This window comes from Akanthomyces muscarius, chromosome 1 (assembly GCF_028009165.1).
Source record: "Akanthomyces muscarius strain Ve6 chromosome 1, whole genome shotgun sequence".
Taxonomy (NCBI): Eukaryota; Fungi; Ascomycota; class Sordariomycetes; order Hypocreales; family Cordycipitaceae; genus Akanthomyces; species Akanthomyces muscarius.
This window is the reverse complement of record NC_079241.1, coordinates 1,582,310-1,596,635: the sequence shown is the minus strand read 5'-3', so window position 1 is coordinate 1,596,635 and position 14,326 is coordinate 1,582,310. Positions and strand designations below refer to the sequence as shown.

Genomic DNA, 14,326 nt, shown 5'->3' with positions numbered 1-14,326 from the left:
TTGGAATCGCCATAGCGTCGTTGGTCGTCCTTGTGCATCTCTCATTTGTCTTCTTTACACATTTCAGCATGGCGCCACAACTCGACCTCTCCGACCCTCGACTGCTGGTCATTCCTCCGCGAATAAACCTTCGTCGAGCCGCCTCTTACAACCTTCACGAACGCGCCCAGGGCCAAGACTCTGCGTCCTCATCGTCTAGTCAACTACCTCTCAGCAGCCTTCTCTGGTCTCCGCCCCCTTCGCCCAGTCTGCCGTCACTGCTGCCTCGACGCAAACGAGCTTCCTCAAACCCGTTTTCCCGTCATCCGAGGCGAATTGTCCGCTTTCTCTTCTACTTCATATTACTATCGGGCCTTGGATACTTTCTTCTGCGCTTATTCGGCAAAGATGTGAGCTCAATCTCCCTCCTCGAGGACGAATACAACATGGTTGCCCAAGACGATTTGCCCGACTTTCCTACGCCCATCGTCATTGACGACAACCGCGGTCGCTCAAAGTGGACTGTTTCGATCCCCAGAAACTATCGCTTCCCTCTTTCAATGGAGGACTATTCGGAAATGATGGGCCATTGTCGCGAGGCTGCTGTTCGCCAAACATCGGAGTCTGATTCCTCTGCCAGTCAGGCAACCTTGAAAAACCACGGCTTCAATCGCTTTGTTGATGTTGCCGAGGCAGAAAAGACACATCTGCTGCCCTCCTCCGACATTTTGCCTTCCAAGCGCTCGCGCAGCGGCAGCCTTGTTGGGCTTGAGGGAGATGTTGATCATCTCCCCGTCTGCCAGAACTCCATGACATACGTTCTCGAAAGCACAAATGCTGGCCTTGGCCACGCTCTCATGTCGATGTGGACCTCGTATGGTATTGCCAAAGAACTTGGAAAAGCATTTTTCGTTGATGACTCCCGATGGGCCTATGGTTCATACCTCGACATCTTTCAAGCACCTCCCGTACCCAACTGCCAGCCACCACCGCGACACCACATTTTACCTTGTCCAGCCGAGGCCAGGCACCTGGCCATCTCTAATGCCAATGCCAAAGAGATTCTGCCTGTATTGATGGCCAAAGTCAATTCTGGCCACAAAACTAGCGACACTCGGCAACTCTTCAAACTAGCTAGAGCCGGCTACTCGGACATGTTCAAGATGAACAAAGCCGACAGAGCTTATACCGAGAAGCGCATCCACGAAATGCAGGCCAAGGCCAAGGCTGGTGCAACATCGTCTACCGATGCCCCCATCATTGGCCTACACATTCGCCATGGTGACAAACACCCGCTGGAGTTCCAGTACAAGGACACGTATATTCCTGCCGAGGTTTATCTGAGCAAGGTGCAGAGTCTTGTTGAGGAGCATTACAATGAGACTGTCGGCGCCCATTACAAAGGTTCCCGCCACTCCATTACCATGCTGGCCTCTGACGACCCTCACACTTATCAGGAGGACGAAATGTCCAGCCTTGTCCCTGCACAGGATCGTATTCAGCTGGCTTCCAAGGATAACATCGAGGACGCAAGCAATAATCCCCACGTGCTGCATCATTTCGTCGAAGACACTTTTGGCTGGGAAGGCGGCTTCTTTGCCCCCGTTTTCTGGCACCTGGGCTCTGAGTCCAAGGATAATTCTGCCAACGCACCAGCCGCGACTCCTTACCTCTCGGAAAGTAGAGCGGTGTCCAGGTTGAGACCGTCTCAGCAGACTCTGAAACTCCGCAGCCTTCTCGGTCGCGCGTATATGATGGACCTCGCCGTGCTTTCCGGAGCTAGTGACCAGGTGGTCTGCGCAGTGAGTGCAATGGGGTGCAGACTTCTTGGAGTCATGATGGGATGGGATAGTATCGAGGCCGGCACATGGATCAATGTGGACGGCAACTATGAGTGGCGTGGCCTCGACCTCTAACTTTGATTTTAGCATTCATTAACTTTTCCTTCTGTTGAGCATTATATGGCGTTTTGGCATTTACAAATATACATAGTTGCATTGCATGCATATTTTCTTTTTAACTGGTAGAACCAGTGTCGGCCAAAGAGCCTGAATGGATATAGAATGATGTTGATTTATAACATGGCGCAGCCATACCTATAAAAAAATACAAGAATTTCTAAACGATTGGTCGCATCCCGTGATCAAAACATCTCGATGGAATCAAAAGCATCGGATTTTTGAACTTTTTTCCAAGTTTCTGCCAGCTTGATTCTTATGATTTCGTGGCTCGGCCAAGTGCGTGCAAGTCGGCGCGATAGCTTGATCGAGACCCACTTAATCTACTGCTGGATCGCGACGCTTCCACTCTTCATCCTTCATCAACCACCAGCCTTTTTCAACAGGATATACAATGGCCGACGCGGGACCAGGCACACCCGCGGGGCCTCCCAAACCGCGCCTCAAGATCAACGTTAATCGAGCCGCCTCCTTTGTCACCGACACACCGCCGTCAGCCGTGGCCGCGACTCCTGGCGAAGGCGGCAGCTCGCGCAAAGTGAAGCTCAAGCTCAGCGGCTCGACACCTGCCACGCCCGGCGCCGAGCAGGCGACACCTGTCAAGACCAAGGCCGGAAGACAGCCGAAGCCCACACAGAAGCTCGTAGAGAGCAAGAAGCGACAGCGAGACGATGACGACGACGACGATATGCCCCTCGCGGCCTCGGCGCCGCCCGCGACAAAGATCAAGATTCGACAGGCCAAGGCCCTAGCAGCGGCTGGCGCTGCCCATACCCAAGTGGTGCTGAAAGCGCGCGGGCGTCCGCCGGTGCACCCACCGGGTGACGGGTACGATTCCGAGGCCAGCGATCGCGAGCTGGACCCTGCGATTGAGGAGCAGTTTGTCATGCGCATGGTGCCGGGCGAGCACAGCGACTACGTGCGCGCCATGATGGAGACGGGCAAGATTGGCGTGAGCCGGCAGCAGGGCGGGGCCAACATTTCGCTGAAATTCTTTGACGAGGAGTCGCACCGCGCGGTGGTGACGGTCAAGGGGCAGATGTTTGCGGCCGTCATGGTGGACCTGCCGACCATTACCGAGTCGATGAAGACGTGGGACAAGAAGTCCTTTCTCAAGTCGGCCGACGTCTGCCAGATGCTGCTCGTGTTCCAGCCCGTCAAGACCGAGGACGAGGCCAAGAAGGCGCCGCTGCCGAGCATGATTGACGGCAACTTCAAGTGGCCGCACGGGCTGACGCCGCCGATGCACGACTGCGTGAACCGGCGCTTCGCCAAGACCATCTCGCGCAAGGAGATTGAGGACAAGGAGCAGGAGGTCGAGCGGCTCCTCTCCGAGGATGGCATGGCGGACCGCACCGCGTGGGAGTGGGTGGACGAGGCTGGCGAGAACGGCGCCGGCACCGCGGGCGAGGAGGAGGACGCCGAGGGTGAAGACGCCGAGGGCGAGCTCGACGATTCCATGGGCTACTTTGGCGCCGAAGACGGCGAGGACGGCGCGGAGGGCGATCTGGACCTCGAAGCGGACCTGGAGGCAGCCTTTGCGGATGATTTGGTCGCGGACACGCCCGCGACAGGCATGGAAGTCGGCACACCCATGATGACGACGCAAGCCAACACCCCCGCCGTGCACCAGTCCATCGAGATGGACATGTCGGAGGAATCAGACGAAGATGACGACGACGATGATGACGACGACGACGACGAGGATCTGGACGAGGACCAGCGCGCGGCACGCGACGAGGCGCAGGGCGTCAAGGACATCATCAACGATCTCAAGAAGCAGCTCAACCACCGCCGGGCCGACCTCGAAAAGACGCAAAACAAGATTCTGCGGCAGCGTCTGGAGAGCCAGATCAAGCAGCTCAAGTCGGAGATTGAGCTGAAAATGTCGTCGATTGGTATGGAAATGGACGACTAGAGAGGGGGAAAGAGGAGGGCTTTATACTATTTCTCTACTGTTTTTTCTTTCTTCTGGTTTATGGGATTGGGGGGGATATGCATACACACACCTCTTGCCAAGACTCACAAAGCTGGTCCGTCGGCAGAGTTGATTGGGAAAATTGTTTTATGGGCGTTTCGAGGGGTTGGGCTGATTTTTTTTTTTTTTTTTTTAAATTTGGAATCAAGCGGGCTCTCCTTTTTTATACATTTTATTTAGTCTCGTTTTACCCGTATAGATGGCTTCATGCATCTTCATCATTTTTCAACAACTGGTCTTTGTCAGCTTCAACATTTCGTCTTGGTCTGTTCTTCACAGCCTTTGCAAACGAGATTTGCAACAAGATCACCCCCCCTCGCCGTCGTAAACACATCATATACACCCACTGGTAGATGCAACACCATCATATATTCTGCAACGCGTCCATCACGTCCGTCGTGTTCCGCAGGAGCAGCTCCTCCACCACCGCCTTGATATCCGTCCACTGCACCACTTTGCAAAAGTCCTCGAGGCTGTGCGGCCGCAGCGGGCGGCCAGGAAAGCGCGCCTGCACGCGCCGCTGGACGGACCGCTGCAGGAACACGGCCATGCGGGCGTCGCGCTTCGACTGCTGCCTGAAGTAGTTGGCGCAAAAGATGGCCTCGCCGAGGCGAGTCGTCTTGTGGTCGCGGTTCCAGCGCCGGGTAGACTTGATGGCGTCCTGGATGCGAGTCTGTATCGACGGACTCGATGATGAGCGACGTTGCTGCTGCTGCTGCTTCGAACCCGGATCTGGACCAAAGTCATAGTGTCAGCCGGTGAATATCAAAAGCATTGGAAATAAAGCCGTACCCTCTTGCCGGTCCCTTGCGGCATCGCCCTCGCTGCTCTGGCTCAGCGCGGCCTGCATCTGCTCCGCGGACGGCATCTCGGCGAGCGTCGACGCCAGCCCGCTGACCATTTCCCTGACGCCCGCGACCTCGCTGCGCATCTGGTCCATGACGCGGCGCGTCTCCCGCCTGCACTCCTCGTCGGCGAGGTTCTTGGTGTCGCGGCGGTCGTCGTCCCGGGCCACGTGCGCCTTGACGGCGAGAATCTCCTTCCACATGTCCTGCAGGCGGCTTTCGTGCTGCGCGCGAAAGGCCTCGTCCTGGGCTGTGCTCCGTACGAGCGCCCGCAGCTCCCGCTCCAGGCGGTCGGCCTGCTTACTGACGGAGCGCAGGTTCATCTCCAGCGTCATCTTGGCGAGGGCGTCGGCCTGCGCGGCGAGGCGCGAGCCGGCGAGGGAGGAGGAGGAGGCGGCGGCATTGCTAGTGGTAGTGTTGACGGCAGCGGCGGCAGGATCGTGGTTGATGGTGCTGGTGCGGTGCACGGCGATGAGGCCGTCGGACGGCGAGGGGAGGTTGGCGTGGCTGCTGCGGGTGACGCGGGTGCTGGTGGACAAAGTGGGAGGCACGGATCGAGGTCTGGCGGGCATTGTGTCGGGTTTGGACGAGTGGCACTTGGAAACGTGTTGACAGATTAATTGGATGGATGATGGTATTGTATCTAGTACGGGGGAATACTTTGATAAAGTAGGCCGTTTGTCGTTTGCCGATTCCTTCCCAGGCTGTCGACTGCCAGCTGACAGAACAAGACGGCGGCTTTGCCAACTGCCCGAGCTTTGTTTCCTCCAACACATTTCCGATCGGAGGTCATATCCATACGTATCGAATTGGTATTATAATGGCTTCCGTGTGCCCCAACACTCTACTTTCGCTGCTTCACAACCCACGATAGGAAAAAGTCGACATCCTTGGGCACCATGTCCGGCGTGGCCATGACCTGCACAAACTCGGGCAGAATCCCCATGGCATCCGACGCCGTGCCCATGACCCATTCAATCTGCTTCTTGCCGCCAGTCTCGCCGCCGGGCAGTTCACGGATGCGCTCGATGCTCGTGTACGCGCCCGTCACGGTGCCCTTGGCATTCTCCTCGGCCGGCCCGCCCGTGTAAAACACCTGCACCACGACAAACTCCCTGCGCCCCTCGACGGCCGCCGTCGCCTGCAGCACGGGGAACACGCGCTTCTGCAGCGGAAACGGCAGCTTGTGCACCGACTCCTCGAGCTTGAGCGTCCAGTCGACCCACGTCTCGTCGCCGAGCTGGACCGCGACGCCACTGCAGTCCCATTCCCGGCCCGGCGTCGTCCCCACGACCGTCTCCGTAAAGGCCTTTTCCGACTCGGCATGGTGCTGCTTGAAGCTGGCGACGAACTCGTCCCAGCTCGCCGTCTTGGGCTGCGCCGCGTCCTCGTGCACGCTGCGCCGCAGAAACCACGTCTCGGCGGTGGCGGCCTTGGTCACCTGCGGGAGCTGGTCCTTGTACTCGGCGGCGACGCTGCGCATGGCATCGGGGGGGATTTTCTTCTCAAAAACTTCCACGGGAGCTGCCGAAGAGGCATAGCTGTACGACTTGCGAAACTTCCAGGACGAGCTGGACGAGTCCTGGCCAGCGGGCAGCTCGTCGATGAAGGGCAGCGCCTCCGACAACAAGCCCGTCAGGAGAGGCGTGACCTCCGCGCCGGAGGCGCTTTGCGTGGGGATCTGGGTCGGGTCGATGCCCCAGAGGTGCACAAGGGGTCCGAGTTTCTGCGCCATTTTGCTTTAATCAGGCTATGTGTTGATTGTAAGGAGGAAAATGTAGCGTGTTAGGGTGGGAGTGCAAGGTTGTTTCGAGTGTGGTAGCGTCATTGCCGCGTTAGCTCCGATGTGACTTAGACACCGCGGGGATTGACGATCAGGCCTGCATATGCAGCTACACACGAATACGCAACTTAGCGGGAGATGATTTGGTCTTGCTTCTTAACAAAAGCTCGTTCTAATCATTGGAAACGAACAGTAAAAGCAGAATAAAAACAAGAGGAACAAGAAAACTAATGAGAGCTAAGTAGGTAGATTGGGAATATAATCAATATTATAAAAATAGTGACGATAGAGAAAAATATCGAAAGTTACAGGAAATCCCTGAAATAACGGAAATAGCGAAAGTAAATAGTTACCTAAAATCGGCAACATTAGGCAGCAGTGATTTACTGATTGGAGGAGTGCTTTATGCACTTGAAGTTCGAGTTCGGCGGCACCTGCGCTCCTTCCTCCTCCAACAAACAGCTGCAAACACTTCACTCGGCTAGCAGTGACTGACGACACCACCTATCGGCTACTGCATTTAATTCTCTTATTCCTTTTATTCTTATCCTTACTCTTTCTCTTCTTTTTCTTATTCTTTTCATCCGTCTAATTTTTCCACCTCCACACTACCACCACACACTTCCTTCTATCACGCTCGTCGAGATGGCGTCCGCGGCCACCCCCGGTGCCGCGACGCAGCTCAAGAAAGAGGACCCGGAAGCTGCCGCCATACGCGGCGCCGCCCCGGCTAAGAAGCCCAGAAAAAAGGCTGCTGCAAAGAACAAGTCATCCTCATCTGCAACCGCAAGCAAACCAGCTGCCAAGAGCTGCGTCAAGAAGCCAGTAGCGAAGACACCCACGGGCACCAGGATCCGGAGCAAGAAGCTCAGACTCATTGCGGAAGCCGAAGTTGCGGTTGCCGCAGCTAGCGCTGCTATAAAAAACGGCGATAATAACGACAACGAAAATAACAGCAACAACAGCAACAACAGCAACAACAGCAACAACAGCAACAACAGCAACAACAGCAACAGCAGCAACAGCAGCAACAGCAGCAACAGCAGCAACAGCAGCAACAGCAGCAACAGCAGCAACAGCAGCAACAGCAGCAACAGCAGCAACAGCAGCAACAGCAGCAACAGCAGCAGCAGCAGCAGCAACAACATTAACAGCAGCAGCAGCAGCAACAGCAGCAACAAGAGAGACACCAAGAATAACAACAAGAAACAGGCGGGCGAGGGCACGTTCTCCGCGTCGGCTACCTCCGGGGATCCCATTCCACCCCCTCTTCCAGCTGATGAAGTATTCGTCAAGCTGCCAGACGATGCCAATCCAATAGACCGAGCCGTGTTTGCGCAGTTGGCACTTGTCTGGACCGAGGAGGCCGGCCGGTGGACCGAGGCGATGCAACGCTCTTTTCTGGACATACTTCCACGGGCTCGCGTCACGAAGAGCACGGCCAACCTTGGAAACCAGTATGTTTGCCGCATGGTGCGCCAGAATTACGCAGAAAGCGGCGTCATACCCACCTGGGGCCAGTTTGTGGTGATTCGGAGCATGTTTGGCCCCGCGGCGTGTTTCCGCTTCAAATGGGCCGTTGACTTTGTGAAACGCTACCCGCTGGCAAGGGAGGACTCATACGAAGGTGTGGTGCCGTTCCAGCGCCAGGTGGTAAAGGACATCCTGGAAGGCAAGGCTGGCATGCCTGTGGCACGGAAAAGAAAAGAGGGCATCATGCAGCTCGGGCGGGAGAGGACGAGGATTAGGAGGGCGGCGGGAGTGAAGAAAGAGAAGAGTGAGACTGGCGCTGGGTTGTCGGCTGAGCTCAAGATGGAGGTAGAGGAAGAAGATGAAACGGTGAAGGTGGGTGAGGATGTGTGGAACGAGGCGGCGGCGAGCGCGGGACGCATGGATCCGGGCATGTGGCTTGCCAAGCAGAGAAAGACGTATGCTGAGAAGCAGGCGCAGACGAAGAAGCTGCAAGAGGACATGCGGGAGATTCGCAAGTCGCTAGATGCGTTTAAGCGCATGGCTGACGTTGTCATGGAGGACTGAGGTCAAGTCAGCCAATTTACGACGGACGATTTACGACGGAAATCAATACGGGAAAAGTGAAATATGAGACAGGAGAGAGCAGTGTCTGGAGATTTGCTATTTCAATCATTGGGGAGCAATCTGTTTCAATGCTAGCTCGGCTTCTATTCTGCTTATTTGCTGTTATTTCTGGCTTTTTCTTAAAGCTGTTTTTTTTTCTGGCACCGCCATGACTCTATTTTTAACCTTGTTTAACGCCTATTATGTCTTGTTCTGCTATCTGGGCGGCTTTTTTCTTTTAATTTCTGTACAAGAAGCATGATTACCCCTAGTTCTTTTTTCCTTGGCAATGTTGCTCTCGTATTTTCCAGCTGATGCGAATCACCCTTGGCAGCTGTTAAAAGATTAACAGTTGAAAACTGAAGTATTTTGCTCAAATGAAAGCTCTATATATAGAGACAGCAACGAAACAAATTCGCCTAATGGTGGTGTATGCAAGTGATTTGGTGCGGATTGGGGTACTTGTACATGTGAAAATGAGAATACAGTGTGCAGTGCCAAATTTATGCTGGCTGCAAGGAACAAAATTACCTCCAACGCCTCCTTCTCCTATTTCTTCCTATTTTTCTTCCTTATCCTTGTTCGTTTACACTTTACTCGGCTTGCACGGCTGCCGCCGCCGCCGCAGCCTCTGGCGACAACCCCATCTCGCCCGCAAACAAAGTCTCCTGCCACTCGCCGCACAGCTGGCCAAACGACAGGAACTCTTCGCCTTTAAAATCGGTAAATGCACCGCCGTACTCGCCGCCGGCCATGGGCGCCCGCGAGTCCTCGACGGGATACTGCAGCCGGGGCAGCCAGGCGCGGCCGTCCATGGGCGCGGCGGTCAGCTCGTCGCCGGCGCGCGACGACAGGGCGTTGGCGCGCAGCAGGCTGGCGACAAAAGGAAAAAACCAGAGCGCCTTGTACTCGTCGTCGATGGGATCCTTGCTGCCCGTGCAGTGCCAGAGGGCGTAGACGTGACGCGTCACGTAGTTGACACCCAGGTTCACGGACCGGATCCACTCGCTCGCGGGTAGCCGGCTGCGGCTGGAGCTGGTGGTGGTGGTGGTGGTGGCCGAATCTTGTCGGCTCCGTTGCGGCGCCCCTGGTAGTGCCTCTGCTGCAGATCGACTAGTGGCTGGCGATGGCTTGACAGCGGCCTCATAGACCCTAGTCAGGGCCGCGTACACCGCCGCGGGCATCGATATGGAATAGGGGACGAACGAGGCGCCCGCCTCAAACATGTCCACCTCCATGCGTGCCGTGTAGCCGGGCTGATCGAATTTCATGTAGCCAAAGAAGCTCTCGTAGCCCGCCTTGGTCTGGAACAGCGCGGATTCGTACTCGATGCCAATGTGCAGCTCCGTCGGCTCGCCCTCGACGGTCACCGGCTCGGGCAGCTTGTGCTCCTCGTCGCCGGCCTCGAGCCACGCACTGGCGTTGGCCGCGTCGCCGCGAACCGCCACCACCTGCCGGGAGCGGTGGTACTCCTGCCGGCCCCAGACGTTGGCGAGGTAGTACTGATCCGACTCGCTGTTTTCGAAATTGGCGTCATAGGTGCGCGCGATCTCGGCCATGGTGACATTGATGTAGGTGCGCATGTCGCCAACGGGGCCGATGACGGTACCCGAGTTGAGCCACTTGGGATCGTTGGTGGCCATGCCGCCGTCGCCTTGGTTTGGCCCAAATGTGTGCTCGTCCAGGTGCGACCCAGGAACGGCCCAGCATCGCGGCGCGGCCCATTCAATCGGCCAGCAGATCTTGTCCGGGCCCCAGAAGATGGTATTGCGGATGCCTTGCTCGTGTAGCTCGCTGACGGAGAGTTGGAAGCGCTCCGCCAGGCGGGCATCGGCGTCTCTCTGAATCGTGAAGTAACGCTCAATCATAATTTCCACGGGAAGCTGCATGATAATGTCGTAGCCGTCTACAATAAGCACGAGGTCGTCGTCCTCGTCCGTCGACAGGCCTTGGAGGTATATTTGGATGGCGCGCAGCTTGGCCAAGTGTGTCTCGGCAGCATCCATCTCACCCTCGCCCTTCCAGCCGAGGAGTAGCGGCGCTGGGAATCTGTTGACGGCCGCTGAGACGATATTGTAGCACAATTTGACATTAGCAGAGCTCGCTGGCACGAGATAGTGGAATGCTGATGCCCGAGGCTTTGACTTTGGCTTTGCGCCGGTGGACGTTTCCGAGGACGTTGGCCTACTGGTAACGATTCTGCTAAATCGGCCCTGGATCAACTTGTAAGCCCGTAACTCTGTCTGGTGCTTGCGTTGCAGGAAATTAAAGGAGAAAATTCATACCGGCTGTAAGGATTCATCGACGGCGAGAAGTGTAAATATTAAAAGAAATAGAAGCGCAGGGAGCAGCAGTGAGCGACGTTTCCCTGCTAAGCATGGCATGTTGGGCATACTGCTTGGACAACCCAGTAAAAGAATGAAGCTCAAATGGAAAAGAACGAAAATGAATGTGTTGCTCGCCGTGAAAGTCGACAGAATAGACTAAAGATAAAATACCTTTATCCGACAGTTGAGTAGCCACTTGGACACGCCACCGGCCTGCGTATACAGAGCGGACGAGTCAATGCAAGGTGGAACTTGCCGGCGTGTGCGTGGCGTCTTGTCAGTTCAAGGTTTCTCACGCCAGCGGAATCAAAGGGAGTAGAACCATAGCGCGAATTTTGAATGGCAGATTTGTCTGTTCAAAAGGACTCGTTCCTCCGGTTGCAGCTTGCTCCCGCCCCCTCCCCCCCCCCCCCGAGCATCTCCTGCTGGGGGTGTGCGAGGTGATGTGGACCTAACTTAGAGGCAAGCCACTGAACTGGGGGTGGCCTTCCTCCCTGTTACTGGAAGTGGAAGGACCTGATATCCAAGGGCAGATTTGCAGAAGCCCACAAATGCATTGTTGGAGGTGGACAGTGGCGCTCATCCACACTCTTAGGTTGAGTTTAGCCAACTAGTGTACATAGTACTCCTCAATAGCGGCTGGCTGGCGTCGCTGTGCAAGAGCTACTGCGCTCGCATTGGTTAATTTTGGGATATGTAGTTGCTATCAATTATTTGGGACTCTTCGGTGGGCTTGTTGAAATTGCCTCGGGCATGGCAATGACACGTCCTGTCATCGATTAGCGGCTCCTTTCGACTGACAAAAAACGAAAACAAATTTTCCGAGGCATCTGAAGTTTATCGAATTAGCTTAAAGGTTTCGATTGTTTGAGCCAGTCTTTTCGGGGTCCTCTGATCCCGTTTAGAGCGTTCTCTGTGTGTCAGGTTTCAAGTGTTGTGACCGAGCGGGTTGCAAAGGCTTGAACGCATGGAGGCGCCGCCGTGAGCTTTCGCCCGACTAGAAGCAGACGGGGTAAGCAAATAGAGGTGGAACTTGCATGGCCAACAAGAAACCGCCAAGAAGCCAAGAAATGCAGGCTCCAAGTTATGATTTATCAGTTGTATGCGGACCACTGTGTTACCCCCGTTGTCCAATCGTGGCGTGTAGATTTAAGAGCAGCGCCTCACGGGCGGGAATAGCGGTATGCATTTGTTTGGCTGCTGCCGCCCGGGTGGAAAGAAGATATTACAGATGCATGCCAAGATTACTTGGACACTGGGTCCGTTCCAGGCATAAGCTCCGGACCGGGCAATTTGACAACGCCTTCGCTTGGAGCGGTCTTGGCGGCGACTTTTTACATCCATGATCCAGGATACGTGAGTGGCTGGCCAATGCGTCGGCCGGGTCTCAGGGCCGCGCTCTCTTGGCGAGAAGCATCTCAATCCGAATCTCATTGCAGCGCAAAGATATGAGGACGGTAGTGACGGCGATGTTGAAAACCCGTTATCATAAGGTAAATATAATAAAGTAAAAGCGGTAACCCCAGCCTCGCGTGTGGGCTATCTATGAATAGACAGGGAAGGAAGCTGCCAACTGTACTGGTAAGGTTTAGTATAGAAGGGCCACGCTTGGCAGTGTGGCACGAGAGCAGCGACCAAGGCCGGGACGGAGCACGCGATAACGAGGCCCCGGAGCGGATCCGTGGCTTGTTTCCATTTCCGACAACCCCGGACGGGGTGAGAATAAATGATGGCGTCAGCGACAAGAAAGCATAGTGATACGATTGACAGCCACAGCGCTCAGCGCTCAGCGAGAGAGCCAAATAGCATAGGGGAGCGTCAGAATCGAGCGTTGAATTGTCGGAGAAGTGTGCCATGATCCCGGTACAACTAGTGCCCATTCATGTGCCTGGATTTTACCATGTGCGGCAGTCGTCGAGGTTTTGTTGGACAGGGGGCTAGCGCTGGTCAGTTGTCTTGCAACGTGGCGGCTGGGGTAGTAGGTTGGTTAGCGGCTGGTGGCTTTGGCGAGGCTCAACGAGAAAAGTGTCACGGGCCAAAGAGCCGGCTTGCGAGAAGCTGGACCTTTCCTGGACCCCATGTCAAAGGAAATAACAAACAATCCCCGTGTGTCTTCGGCGCAGCTTCTCCCGGGGTCAGGTATGAAACGATAGGATGGGGCAGCACCAGATCCAAAGCTGTGGCCCCCGCGTTCGGTCGTGCAAATAAATGCTTGTTGCAGTTTGCATTGCTGGAGCTAAGGTATGTATCAGGCGTTTAATGCTACATTGTTCTCAAAAAGGGTCGTGGCAAGGATCTTTGGCGGCGCTGATTGGCGATGCTTTGGAACGGCAGTTTGACGGCTCGAACTTTCTTTTCTACCCAAAATTCCGCTGCTGCGAGGCAGAATCGAGTGGCAGAATGAGACGGCAGCCGCGAGCATAGTGCATGGTGTCCGAGTCAAGGAACACATGGATCACGGGGATCACGATCAATTTTGCAGTGGGGGCGGTTTTGATTGCTGAATATCCGAGCATTGCCATTTGTGACCTTTTTAGGTTCAAGACAGGGTCAGTTGTGTGTCTTGAAGTTGACGGTAGCTGAGCTTCACGTCTGAGTGCTGAGCGCTGAGGAGCTGACGTACGTGCCGGATACGCCTGCCGGATGTCGCGGTGGAGCTAGAAAAGGGTGAGCAGAAAATAGATGCAGGAAATAAGAGATTTGGGTTTTCGGGCATTCCTGGCGGGAAAGATGGCGTCCAGCAGTCAATGGTGCCCGGGGCCGCATCGGCACCCATGGGAAGGGAAGGGTAGGTAGCGGGACAGGTGTGGCGCGCTCGAGAGTCGACGTAAGTGAGGGCGGGTTGCGTACGCTTTGGTGATCAGCGCGCGGATGCTGTGCGGGAGACAAAGGGGGGGTATGTAGTTGGGTAATGGAGAAATGAGGCGTCGAATGATAATTGGCGCAACATGCCGCAGTCTTGGATGAAGGGATAACGTTGCAAGAAAAAGAGGCAGTGGAGATGTCAAGCGACGGCGTTTGCAAAGGATACGGGTGCCAAGACCCAACGGCCAACCAAGCAGGTTGGAATTGGCAGTTGGCAGGCAACAGGCAAGGTGAAGTCAGCCAGCGCCAGCGTGCCAGCACGTCAACGGGGGCGGTTTGGGTGGCTGCTCAACTAGTGGCTTGGGTGGCGGAGCCGCGAGACAAAAGACAATCTCCAACGGCATCTCTGGACCGAATTCACACGCCAAGTTACTACTTCGTATTTTCGCGGGAAACAAGCACTTGGCCAAGCTATGGCTAAGCTATGGCTAAGGATTAGCTTATTCAATGGCTTGGTACGGATACATATGTAGACGTGCAGAGGTCACGGGTAAGATTGAACACCGCACAACCCC

The 14,326-nt window shown here is 55.5% G+C and overlaps 7 protein-coding genes across 7 annotated transcripts; 3 read left to right on the top strand and 4 right to left on the bottom strand.

The window, feature by feature from the left end:
• Positions 1–68: 68 nt before the first annotated feature.
• LMH87_005491 (uncharacterized protein) lies at positions 69–1,895 on the top strand (the record flags this gene model as incomplete). The annotated part of the gene is made up of 1 exon (XM_056203217.1): positions 69–1,895. One exon carries the CDS (start codon positions 69–71, stop codon positions 1,893–1,895), a length of 1,827 nt encoding a protein of 608 aa, XP_056058698.1.
• Positions 1,896–2,331: 436 nt separating this feature from the next.
• Positions 2,332–3,855, top strand: LMH87_005490 (uncharacterized protein; the record flags this gene model as incomplete). Its single annotated transcript, XM_056203216.1, has 1 exon — positions 2,332–3,855. The coding sequence occupies one exon, from the start codon at positions 2,332–2,334 to the stop codon at positions 3,853–3,855; it is 1,524 nt and encodes a 507-aa protein (XP_056058697.1).
• A 424-nt stretch (positions 3,856–4,279) lies between these two features.
• Positions 4,280–5,332, bottom strand: LMH87_005489 (uncharacterized protein; the record flags this gene model as incomplete). The annotated part of the gene is made up of 2 exons (XM_056203215.1): positions 4,280–4,647; positions 4,708–5,332. 2 exons carry the CDS (start codon positions 5,330–5,332, stop codon positions 4,280–4,282), a joined length of 993 nt encoding a protein of 330 aa, XP_056058696.1.
• A 272-nt stretch (positions 5,333–5,604) lies between these two features.
• On the bottom strand, positions 5,605–6,495 carry LMH87_005488 (uncharacterized protein; the record flags this gene model as incomplete). The annotated part of the gene is made up of 1 exon (XM_056203214.1): positions 5,605–6,495. The coding sequence occupies one exon, from the start codon at positions 6,493–6,495 to the stop codon at positions 5,605–5,607; it is 891 nt and encodes a 296-aa protein (XP_056058695.1).
• A 693-nt stretch (positions 6,496–7,188) lies between these two features.
• On the top strand, positions 7,189–8,580 carry LMH87_005487 (uncharacterized protein; the record flags this gene model as incomplete). The annotated part of the gene is made up of 1 exon (XM_056203213.1): positions 7,189–8,580. One exon carries the CDS (start codon positions 7,189–7,191, stop codon positions 8,578–8,580), a length of 1,392 nt encoding a protein of 463 aa, XP_056058694.1.
• A 632-nt stretch (positions 8,581–9,212) lies between these two features.
• Positions 9,213–11,003, bottom strand: LMH87_005486 (uncharacterized protein; the record flags this gene model as incomplete). The annotated part of the gene is made up of 2 exons (XM_056203212.1): positions 9,213–10,832; positions 10,905–11,003. The coding sequence occupies 2 exons, from the start codon at positions 11,001–11,003 to the stop codon at positions 9,213–9,215; spliced, it is 1,719 nt and encodes a 572-aa protein (XP_056058693.1).
• Positions 11,004–13,385: 2,382 nt separating this feature from the next.
• LMH87_005485 (uncharacterized protein) lies at positions 13,386–13,722 on the bottom strand (the record flags this gene model as incomplete). Its single annotated transcript, XM_056203211.1, has 2 exons — positions 13,386–13,475; positions 13,570–13,722. The coding sequence occupies 2 exons, from the start codon at positions 13,720–13,722 to the stop codon at positions 13,386–13,388; spliced, it is 243 nt and encodes an 80-aa protein (XP_056058692.1).
• Between the last annotated feature and the right edge of the window lie 604 nt (positions 13,723–14,326).